Source organism: Pelophylax lessonae, assembly GCF_965119305.1.
Source record: "Pelophylax lessonae genome assembly, chromosome: 6".
Classification (NCBI taxonomy): domain Eukaryota; kingdom Metazoa; phylum Chordata; class Amphibia; order Anura; family Ranidae; genus Pelophylax; species Pelophylax lessonae.
In genome coordinates, this window is record NC_138773.1 from 45,462,252 (window position 1) to 45,474,756 (window position 12,505).

Sequence of the window (12,505 nt, forward strand, 5' to 3'; positions counted from 1 at the left end):
TTTTGGCCAATTTGTTTTCTGCTACCTATGTTTGGTAAAAAAAAATCTCAATAAGCGTATTTTGATTGGTTTGCGCAAAAGTTATTGCGTTTACTAACTAAGGCATGGGTGTCCAACCTTTTGTCTTCTCTGGGCCACATTGAGTGTACAGAAATTCTCTCAGGCCGCATATAAAATATATACTATAGTTAAGGTATATAAGTAATAAAACGCCGCCGAGCCTTTCCCGTGCTGCAGCCCCCCCCAGCACTAACTTAACACAACTAGTGGATGATCCCCTCCGAGGCTGCCTCTGTGGCCGTGCCCCCGACTCGACTTCCTTCCTCCCCAGCAAAAAAAAAATAAAATTGTCAGGGGGCAGTGGGCCGCATTGCCTGCGGTTCTGGGCCACATGCGGCCCCCGGGCCGCAGGTTGGACATGCCTGAACTAAGGGAAAGATTTCTGTCATTTTTGGTGTTTTTTTTTTTTAACGAGTAATGGCGGCGATCTGCGATTTTTTGCGAGACTGCAACATTTCGGCGGACAGATCGGACCCTTGACTGACATTTTCGACACTTTTGGGGGTACCAGTGACATTACTACAGTAATCAGTGCTATACATATGCACTGTTACTGTAAAAATGACACTGGCAGGGAAGGGGTTAATTTTTATTGGTGATCAAGGGGTTAATGTATGCCTGGTGCTTACTGACGTGTGTGGGGGGAGGGGACTATGTGACACAAGGACAGATCGCAGGTTCAGCTATGCTGAACCCTGCAATCTGACCCTGTCTGTCACTTAGGAGATCCGCCCGCTTGTGTTTACACAAGCGGGCGGATCTCCACACTCGATTCCCCGATGATCGGGGAAGAGCAGCGGCAATCGCCACCTCTCCTCCCCTGGCCCGACTCCCGCTGTGACTGAATACAGTGGGAGCGAGCCTCCGGCGGCGCGTGCATGCCGCCGAGAGAGGGGAATGTCTGGCGACGTAGGTCTACGTCGCCAGACGTTATTGAGCCACTTTGCCGCAGTAGTGCTCTAGTGAGCAGTGCGGAAGGGGTTAAAGTGGTTGTAAACCTCAAAAATAAAATATGAACAAAGCATATCCTTCTATAGTGTACTTGTCTTAATCCAGAGCATTAAGCATATTTTTTGTCTGTTGTTCCATTATCACCATGAATCACTTCCCACAAGTTTTCCTGACACCAAGATCAAAGAGGTTAGAGGGGAGGGAGCTCCAGCGCACATCCTGTGAATTATAGTCTCGGCTCTGTTCCTGTGTCCTGTGTAAAGGGAGATGTGTTCCCTCCAATCCGCTCTCATCACTGACTGTGGAATATTTTGCATTTTATTTGGAAATCGAGGTCCCAAAGTCTGGAGGAAGTCTCCATTCACACTAGTACAACTTGTCAGGCGACTTGGTCAGTCTGACAAGTCACGCACCGTCGCTCCCACTGTGTAGTACAGGAGCCGTTCTAATAGGAGCGACACAAGTCGCTCCGACTTAGAAAAAGGGTTTTGTACTACTTCGGGGCGACATCGGAGCGACTTGCATAGACATTCATTTTATGAAGGACGTGCAAGTCGCGCTGAAGTCGCGGTGCACGGGACTTCACAGGTCGCCCCGAAGTCGTGCCGCTTCAGTGTGAACCGGCACGAAGAGTGGAGAGGCACAGAATCCAAGTTGCATGAGGTCCAGTGTGAAGTTTCCACAGTCAGTGAAGATTTGGGGAGCCATGTCATCTGCTGGTGTTGGTCCACTGTGTTTTATCAAATCCAAAGCCAGTGCAGCCCTCTACTAGGAAATTCTAGAGCACTTCATGCTTCTCTCTGCTGATCATTTTTTATGGAGATGCTGATTTCATTTTCCAGTAGGACTTGGCACCGCCCACACTGCCTAAACCACCAATACCTGGTTTATTGATCATGGTATCACTGTGCTTGATTGGCCTGCAAACTCGCCTGACCTAAACTCCATAGAGAATCTGAGGGTTTTTTAAGAGGAAGATGAGAGACCCAGCAATGCAGATGAGCCCCTATTAAAGCAACCTGGGCTTCCATAACACCTCAGCAGTGCCACAGGCTGATCGCCTCCATGGCACACCACATTGATGCAGTAATGCAAAGGGAGCCCTGACCAAGTATTGAGTGCATCCTATACTGTACATCAGGGGTGGGGAACCTTTTTTCTGCCAAGGGCCATTTGGGTATTTATAAAATCATTCGGGGGCCGTACAAAATGATCACCTTTAAAAATTAGCCTGTTATATTTGGTCAAACAATTAATTAACTCACCCCTAATGTGATGGCTGCAACTGCTTCTCTTTGGTGAGGTGTGTGATGTTAGCTGGTATTGATGATGTTGCAACAGCTTTTCCAGGTTTGCGTCGGTCAGTCTGAAGCGCAGTCGACTTTTTTGTGGTGGTAAGTTTTGAAAATAACTGCTGGCGGGTACTGCTGGTGGGTATAGCTGGCTGGTACTGATGGTGGGTACAGCTGGCTGGTACTGCTGGCCCAGGCTGGTACTGCTGTGGGTACTGCTGACTCAGGCTGGTACTGTGCTGTAGGTACTGCTGGCTCAGGCTGGTACTGATGGCTGGTACTGTGCTGTGGGTACTGCTGGCTGGTACTGCTGGCTCAGGCGGGTACTGCTGGCTGGTATTGCTGTGGGTACTTCTGGCTCAGGCTGGTACTGTGCTGTAGGTACTGCTGGCTGGTAATGCTGTCGGTACTGCTGACTCTGGCTGGTACTGCATTTGATATCACTCTGCCTGTGACTCACTCGGACTGTCATAACAGAGCAGGAACTATACAGGAAGCATCGGCTCCATTCTGACAGATCAGCTGAGAGACACAGACTCAGCTGCATGGGGGGCCGGACCAGATGACTTCGGGGGCCGCATACGGCCCCCGAACTGTAGGTTCCCCACCCCTGCTGTGCATGGACAGACTTTTCAGTAAGACAATTTTTCCATATTAAAAAAACCTTTTTTTAATTGGTCTTATGTAATAATTACATTTTCTGAGATACTGAATTTTGGGTTTTCACTAGCTGTGAATCTTAATCATGGTTTCCTTCTGTTGGTTGAACTAGATGGACTTGTGTCTTTTTCAGCCAGACTAACTACGTATCATCAAAATTAAAAGAAAGAAATGCTTGAAATAGATCACTCTGTGTGTAACTCATCTATATAAAATATATGAGTTTCACTCTTTGAATTAAATTAGCACCCTTCCCCCTCCATGACCACTGTGCTGCTCCATAGGGCTGATAAATACGGCTTGTTGTATCTGGAAGCTCCACTTTAAGCAGAAATCGGTGCAGCTGTTTGTGTTGAAGTTTTCCTATCCATGGAGAGTCCGTTATATAAGAGAATTGTTCTCCATAACTCGGAGAAAACATGAGCTGCAGTTGTATCTTGCTCTGTATTAATCTTCTCTTTCTTTCTGCAGCCCAAGTGGGGAAGACGTCTCTGATTATGGCTCTGGTGGGAGAGGAATTCCCTGATGAGGTTTGTGCTTTTCACTTCACGTTTGCCTTTTGCTGAGAATTCTGGGAATTGCCTGGCTGCCAGCAGACTGTGTACACCATGTATCTGACCTATTTATTCTAGGATAACAAGGAAAGGGAGGCTTTTTACTGATACATATTAAAGTGCTGTTAAACACATTGGGTTAAAGCAGTTTTTTCTTTAAATTTTTTTAAATAATTCACATTGTATATTTACCTGCTCTGTGCAATGTTATGCCCGATCTTCCTTTTCTGAGGTCTCTCACCGAACTCTTAACTCCTCCTCTTCTCTGTGCACCGCTATAGGAAGCATCTACAGGCTCGCTTCTGGGAAGGGCTGTGTGCATTCATTGACATACACAGGATGACTTGACCCCACCTCCTGCTCTATGCTCTTCTCACAGGATGTTATTGACAGCAGCAGGAGTCAGTGGTTCTTGCTGCTGCCGCCTCTGTCCTGTGAATGCAGGAAGAGAAGGGCATGGTGCTGGATTGAGTGAGGAGTGAAGTGTTTTGGCGGGGGGAGGGGGGGTGTGACGGATCTTCCGAGCTCCGTCTTCCATTCATCACGCGGTCGTTCCCTCAGGAACACCTCTCTGGAGAAAAGACGATTGAGGGGGGATATGATATCAATGTACAAATACTGTACTGGTGACCCGAGCATAAGGAACAAACTATTCAGAGAGAGGAGATACAATAAGACACGTGGCCACTCACTAAAACTAGAGGAAAGGTGGTTTAACCTTAAAGTGCGTAAGGGGTTCTTCACTGTAAGAGCAGTAAGGATGTGGAATTCTCTTCCAAGCAGTCGTATCAGCAGGGAGCATCGATAGTTTCAAAAAACTATTAGATGGACACCTTAAAGACCACAACATACAGGGGTATACAATGTACAGTTAAAAGCAAACACACACACGCATCATAGGTTGAACTGGATGGACTGATGTCTTTTTTCAACCTTACTAACTATGTAACCTCTCACGCACGGTACTGCGTCCAGTACATCTCTGCGGAGGAGGGAAGGATCTTCCCCTGATGGCGCCGCTCGTGGCTTAGCGCCTCATGCCAGAGTTGCCGGCGGATCACATCCTCCCAGCCGAGCATGGTGTGCTCTGTCGCTGGTCCCCGATGTTGCTCCCGCATGCCTTGCAGCCTCCTCCCGAACTCAGCTCTCATGCTGGCTGGTCCCCGTATCACTCTTCGGCAGCTGCCCAGATCTTGAATCCTGGTGGTGGTTTGGATGTCCTGGACTGCAGGAGACATCCCACCGCTGCCCCCACTGTGACGGATCTTAGATACCCCCGGTGGGCACATCCGCCAGACCGGTGTCTCCCGTCCTCCAAACTCACCCACGGCCTGCCGATTAGCCATACCCAGCCCGTAACCCCTCAATCACGAGACAATCCACACAGGTGTTGAGGGTTAAACATGCAGAGCTGTTTATTAAATTCCAAGACATACAGTTTTACACACAGTTAGGGACACTCCCCTTAGCCTTGCCAAAGAGGGGAAGGGGACAAGGAACAACCAATGGGAACTGAACATTTGTACATTGAAACAGGCTACAGATAACCTAATGAGATTATGGTAAACAGGCAGTCTCTCAATACACACCCCCTGCGGAGAGATGTCTCCAGTCCAGACCATCGTCTATGTGTCATGAATCAACACAATTAGACACAGCAACAAGAAGGGGGGGGGGGGATGGGGGAAGAAGGGCTGTAGTATCACATCACATTACCTCAATGCCAGCATGTCCCCAGGTCTCCAGTCTCTTCTGGCACATAGTCTGTCGGTAGGATTTTCCCATCTATTAAATCTTTTGCCCTTGACGTTTTAACTTTGGATAGTAAAACATTCTTTTTCTGCCAGTAAATACCTTATATAGCCCACTTTTTCTTTCTTGTCTGGTAAACATCCTGGGCTAATGACATCATGTACAGCTATCTGTAACTCTTGTGAGAGTTTGCCAGCAAAGGAGAAGGGATGAGTCATAGGAGAGCCAATGATGGCTGCAGAGCTGGAAGGGGGCTGGGTGAGGGCAGAGATAACAGGAGACTGCAGAGATCTATTCATCCAGAGAAGAGAAATACAGGCAAGCAGTGGTGCATTTGTGTCTGTCTGTATATCGATTTGTGTGTGTGTGTGTGTGTATGTATGTGTGTATATATATATATATATATATATATTCACAGAATCTCACAAAAGTGAGTACACCCCTCACATTTTTGTAAATATTTTATTAAATCTTTTCATGTGAAAACACTGAAGAAATGACACTTTGCTACAATGTAAAGTAGTGAGTGTACAGCTTGTATAACAGTGTAATGACTCAACACACAGCCATTAATGTCTAAACCGCTAGCAACAAAAGTGAGTACACCCCAATTAGCCATTTTCCCTCCCTGGTGTCATGCCCCGGTGTCATGTGACTCATTAGTGTTACAAGGTCTCAGGTGTGAATGGGGAGCAGGTGTGGTAAATTTGGTGTTATCGCTCTCACTCTCTCATACTGGTCACTGGTAGTTCAACATGGCACCTCATGGCAAAGAACTCTCTGAAGATCTGAAAAAAATAATTGTTGCTCTACATAAAAATGGCCTAGGCTATAAGAAGATTGCCAAGACCCCAAAACTGAGCTGCAGCATGGTGGCCAAGACCATACAGTGGTTTAATAGGACAGGTTCCACTCAGAACTGGCCTCACCATGGTCGACCAAAGAAGTTGATTGCACGTGCTCAGTGTCATATCCAGAGGTTGTCTTTGGGAAATAGACGTATGAGTGCTGCCAGCATTGCTGCAGAGGTTGAAGGGGTGGGGGGTCAGCCTGTCAGTGATCAGACCATACGCCGCACACTGCATCAAATTGGTCTGCATGGCTGTCGGCCCAGAAGGAAGCCTCTTCTAAAGATGATGCACAAAAAAGCATGTAAACATTTTGCTGAAGACAAGCAGACTAAGGACATGGATTACTGGAACCATGTCCTGTGGTCTGATGAGACCAAGATAAACTTATTTGGTTCAGATGGTGTGAAGCGTGTGTGGCGGCAACCAGGTGAGGAGTACAAAGACAAGTGTGTCTTGCCTACAGTCAAGCATGGTGGTGGGAGTGTCATGGTCTGGGGCTGAATGAGTGCTGCCAGCACTGGGGAGCTACAGTTCATTGAGGGAACCATGAATGCCAACATGTACTGTGACATACTGAAGAACAGCATGATCCCCTCCCTCGGCCTCAGGGCAGTATTCCAACATGATAACGACCCCAAATCCACCTCCAAGAGAACCACTGCCTTGCTAAAGAAGATGAGGGTAAAGGTGATGGACTGGCCTACCATGTCTCCAGACCTAAACCATATTGAGCATCTATGGGGCATCCTCAAATTGAAGGTGGAGGAGCGCAAGGTCTCTAACATCCACCAGCTCCGTGATGTCGTCATGGAGGAGTGGAAGAGGATGTCAGTGGCAACCTGTGAAGCTCTGGTGAAAATTGGGCCCAAAGTGTCAATATTTTGTGTGGCCACCTTTATTTTCCAGCACTGCCTTAACCCTCTTGGGCATGGAGCCCAAGAGGGTTAAGGCAGTGCTGGAAAATAAAGGTGGCCACACAAAATATTGACACTTTGGGCCCAATTTGGACATTTTCATTTAGGGGTGTACTTACTTCTCTTGCCAGCGGTTTAGACATTAATGACTGTGTGTTGAGTTATTTTGAGGGGACAGCAAAATTACACTGTTATACTGTGTGTGTGTGTGTCTATATATATATATATATATATATGTGTGTGTGTGTGTGCCTCTTTGTAAATCCAGAAAGTAAACAGTCAGCAGCTTCAGCCGCCCTCAGTTAAAATGGCTGCAGCCAGACTTAGTGGAGGGAGATTTCTGCAGTGTATTTGGCAAGTACAGAATTAAAGTATATATAAAATAATATGCAAAGTGGTTGCAGGGAAGCTTCAGAATGGCAAATATATTTTTATTACAAATTATGTTAGAAGACTGCAGGTCCTCTGTATTTCTTGCTGGTGCATTTACAGGATGTGGCTGCTGTAGATGATGTAAATCTGTATCTTAGTCTGCTGTGTCTTCAGACACCAGGACCAGATCGACCCTAGTCCAAATCTGGGCAAACAAAGTACCCCCTTAAACTGCTTCCAGCTAACCCCCTCTAATTAATTGCTGGCATGAAAAAAAAAAAAAATGAATGCCCATTACTTTCTTTATGGGCTGAGCATGCGGCAAACACACTTTATTCATTCTTCGTGTTTTTTAAATTTAGAAACTAGCTTCTTTTTGATGATTTGGATTTTAGCTTTGTTGTCTCTGCTATTTATTTCATATTGTACCACCCAAGTAAAATGTAATTAGAAAGTCATAAATATTTATTGGAAAACTGTCAGGCCCCATTCACATAGGGGCGACGCTACTTCGCACCGCGACCTCCGAGGTCGCGGTGCGAGCAGCGCGCCGCGACCTTGGAGCGGCCGCCACGGACTTCATAACATTGAAGTCTATGGCGGTCACCTCCTGGTCGCCCCAAAGAAGCTCCGGACCCTTTTTCTAGGTCGGAGCGACTTGTGTCGCTCCTTTTAGAACGGGTCCGCAGCTTCCCTATGGGAGGCGACCTGCGGCGACCTGTGAGGCGACCAGGTCGCCTCACAGGTCGCCCTAGTGTGAACCGGGACTTAAAGTGAAGCTCTATAAGAAGTGAATAAATAAATCCTCAACTATAATTTATCCAAATTATCTAATCACATAACAGTTACAAATGTGCTAATGTCAAAATAATATTATCAACTGTATTTTATATAAATTAGCAATTCCTATAACAATCACACAGTATGTAACAGCCACTGTACAAATACACAAAAATCTGTGCAATATTTGTATTATTAAATACATCCGCCACTCTTATGCAAAAATACAAAAACAGTGCAAATATATAAGTAAAGTGCCAAATGTATCAATGTGCAAAAAATGTTAGCATGCAAAAGTTCAAACCATAAATGAAATGAAAGTGTGCCAGAGTCTGCACTACAGATTCAACAGCATTGATCTCACCCCCAAGTGCAATATAATATTAGGACAAGCCTAGTATAGTAGATGAAGGAAGGGCTAGGCCAATTGAAATGTATGAATGCCAGTGATAAGATCTCCAGCTCTAAAGCTTTATGTGTCATACACAACCCCCCCATTGTGCAAACAAGGCTTACCAGAATTATATGACCCCAAATATAAAGTGGTCATATGCCTTCTGCTCTCTTAATGGCACCTCAGAAGACTCCCATGTGAGTAAGGTCCCTTTCACACTGGCTTTCCGATCAGGTACTCCTGTCAGTTTTTTCAGGCGGACCTGATCATAACCCCCATGCACCCCTATGGGGCAGCAGATGTCAGCGTCGACATCTCCGCTGACACCCGCTGCTATCCGATCCTGTCCATGAAATCCAGACGAATTAAACCCTATTTTCCATCCGTCTGGAGTATCGGATCGGATGGGATCGTATGAAAACGGACAGGCGGTCCGTTTTCATCCGATCTCCTGTAGAGGAGAGTGGTGATCTGACAGGACTATCTCTGCAAAGTAAGCGGAGACGGAGCTGTCATCCGTCTGCTCAGCGGGGATCGGTGGATCGATCCCCACTGAGCAAAACGGAGTCTGCCAGGCTGAAAGCTCGTGTGAAAGGACCCAAAGGTGTATAACCACTGCAGCCTGTTCCCGAATCACTAGATGGACATTCCGATCCTCTTCAACAAGACCAGTAACTCATGTCACAGTAAAGGAGAAAAAAAAAACCACAGGTCCCGTAGTGTAAATGTACATAAAAAACTGGCTTTAATATGTAACTGCACTTACAATGTATTGCAGAGCATGCTGTGTGTGTAACATCAGAGAATTTCACTGTGCCAGTAACCAAGATGGCTGCAGATTGGTGTGCATGCATGGTAGTGTGTGTTCTGTCTACGCCCTACGCGTTTCGTCATTAGGGCCGCCTGTGTTTTTTTGTTGGCTGTTACTTATTGGGTAATTGTTATATGAATTGCTAATGTACAGTATATCACAGCTGATCATTTGCTTTATTTGCACATTTGTATTTGTTATATGATTGGATAATTTATAGTCAGGATTTATTTATTCACTTCCTCTAGCACTGCACTTTACCAATTTTCCATTTGATTTATACTTTGTGTTGGAGTCTTAGGGCCTATTTGAATCCTAGCACGGATTTTCATTATTTTCAAAAAATTTATTTTAGGTTCCAGCTCGAGCGGAGGAAATCACCATACCAGCCGATGTGACCCCAGAAAAAGTGCCAACACACATTGTGGATTTTTCAGGTATAAATAAAGAAGACCAATACTGGGGACGCTGTGTAAGCAGTGAGCAACAAACTAGCCATCAATATGTTCTGGGGCCTCCTGCAGCTTCTCTTTCTATATTACAAACATTCCATTCCTTGTTCTGAAAAGTATTTCTGTGTGGAGGTCGTCATCCTGGTAGGGGCAGAAGCTTAGCTTCCTCATGTCAGAGCTACCCCTCTGATGACTGGTGGGGGGAATATTCAAGCTGTTGATTTACCTAAAATTAGAAAGTTCATAATCTGGTGCAGCTGTGCATGGTAGCCAATCCGCTTCTAACTTCAGCTTGTTAAATTAGTCCCAGTTCACACCGGTGCGACTTGTCATGTGATTTTACAGTTCCAAATCTCATGAAAAGTCACAGCCTTTTGCTAAAGTACCACGATTTCAAAGCCCCACCAGAGTGAACTGGGATTTAGGCTACGTTCACATCTTGCCGTTGCTATTTACAGACGTTTTTTCAGGCATTTTTATGGGCGTTTTTTTCAGGCGTTTTACAAGCGTTTTTGTGCAGGCGTTTTTAGGTTGACAAGTGACCAATGGAAAAAAATAAAAACACCTGTAATCTGCCCAAAAAGAAGCTCATGTACTTTTTTGAGCGTTGGGCGTTTTGCTTGAAACGTCAAAACGCTCAGATGTGAACAGGGGCCATTAAATTGAATAGGATTTGTCTTGTTTGGCATTTTTTGAGCTGATCCTAGAGCAGAAAAACGCGCCAAAACGCCTACATGTGAACTTAGCCTTAGGCTTTGTCAATAAAACCTGGAAGCTGATTGGTTTCTATGCAGAGCTGCGCCAGATTTTGCACGCTCCAGTTTTAGTAAGGGTCCTTTCACACGGCCGCTCCGCTGCTTTCCGTGTGTCCGCAAATCATCCTATTTTTTTGCGGACATCAATGTAAGTGAATGGCACTGCGGATGTCAGCGGAATACCATCCGCTGACATCTGATTTTCCTCCTTTCAGTTCTGTTCCGTTTTTTGGAACGGAACAGAACCCCATTTTTCCATCCGTGTAAAAAACGGAAAGGAAGGAAAATCGGATGTCAGCGGTGTCATCCGCAGTGCCATATACTTACATTAGGTCCGCATATCATCCGCAAATGGATGGGATGATATGCGGGCACACGGAGCGGATGACAGAAATGTCATCCGCTCCGTTGAAAAAAAAAAAAAAAAAGTCCCGCAGCGGACCTTTCACACGGAGCGGCCGTGTGAAAGGAGCCTAAATCATCCTGAATGCTTGATTGTTTTTGTCAGAGTACTGATTAGGCACAATTAAAACTGAACTCGCGGGATGATATATGTCACAGGGCCAGCTTGGTACAATGTAAATATGCATATGTGATACCTGATCTGCTTGTGTAGAAGCTGTAAATCAGTGGTCCTCAACTCCGGTCCTCAGGGCCTACTAACAGGCCAGATTTGAAGTATTACCTTGGGGAGATGCAGACTAGAGTACTGCAATCACTGAGCAGCAAATTATATCACCTGCGTTGTTTTTCAGTTATCTTGCAAACCTGGCCTGTTAGTGGGAACTGAGGACCAGGGTTGAGGACCACTGCTGTAAATCACTGGGGTAACCGGAGCTACAAGTAACACAGATGCCTGCGGTCTTCCAGGTGCTGTGACCAGTGGCTGCCCTTCTGCATATTAACCACAGGGGGTCATTTGCTCGTCATGACTGTCATTCAGAGAATGCTTTGCATTTTTCTTAGTGATGAGGTGAAGAGAAGAGGTCCGTGACATCATGATCGCCACCTTATCCAATTAGAGAATGCTTTGCATGTGTGGTGGCTGATATTTTTCCATATTGGATCAAGCCCAGCAACCACAAGAGCACATAGATAACAGGTATTTTCTGTGTACTTTGTTCACACTGCAACACATTCTTCAGGTGGATTGCAGTGCTTTGCACAAACATGCAGACATTTTTCCAGAAATGTACCGGAGCTCATCCGACCGGTCACTGCACAGTCTCTCCGGTACAGTAGGTAGAAATTAATAAAATGTCATTTCCATTAAGGTTTAAAAAAAAAAAAGTAGCCAGTGCATTTGCGTTGAAAAAACGCAATGCCCTCCACCGCCAACACACAGCAGACACTGGCTAAAAAGCTAAAATGAATTGTTTTAGCATGCAGCTAGTGTGAATGTAGGTTAGCTGTTTTTTTTTCCTTTAATGGATGCTGCTAACTCTCTTCTCCCTGTGTAGAAGTGGAACAGACAGAGGATGAGCTCAGGGAAGAGATTGCAAAGGTGAGTAAAATGTAATCTGGTTTTACTACTAAAGTATTTTTTTATTTTTTTTTTTTGCATGCAGTGTATATATTCACCTGCTATGGAAATCTCCTGGCTTAGTAAGTAAGCTGACTGAATTAGGCACAGGCTGAGTATGTAAGAGTGCCAAAGTGCAAAGTCAGCTCTTCTCCAATGGCTCAGTACATTGCTTCCTGCTAACATGGGGTCTGTAACCTGATCTGACCGTATACTGACAAACCCCAATTTAAAGAGAATTTCTTTATTCTTTTCTTCTTCTCCTTCTCCTCTCCTCTCTTCGCTCTTCTCTTTCTCTTCTCTTCTGTTTCCCCTTCTCTTTTCTATTCTCCTCTCTTTCCTCTTCTTCTCTTCTCTTTATTCTTCTTATCTCCTCTATCCTCTT

At 45.4% G+C, this 12,505-nt stretch overlaps 1 protein-coding gene across 1 annotated transcript in view; it reads left to right on the plus strand.

The window, feature by feature from the left end:
• Nucleotides 1-12,505, plus strand: part of RHOT2 (ras homolog family member T2) — a 78,290-nt gene that overhangs the window by 2,716 nt on the left and 63,069 nt on the right. The window contains exons 2-4 of the mRNA XM_082260969.1: nucleotides 3,435-3,493; nucleotides 9,747-9,828; nucleotides 12,059-12,102. Coding sequence (XP_082117095.1) covers nucleotides 3,435-3,493; nucleotides 9,747-9,828; nucleotides 12,059-12,102 — 185 coding nt within the window. The remainder of the gene's footprint in view (nucleotides 1-3,434; nucleotides 3,494-9,746; nucleotides 9,829-12,058; nucleotides 12,103-12,505) is intronic.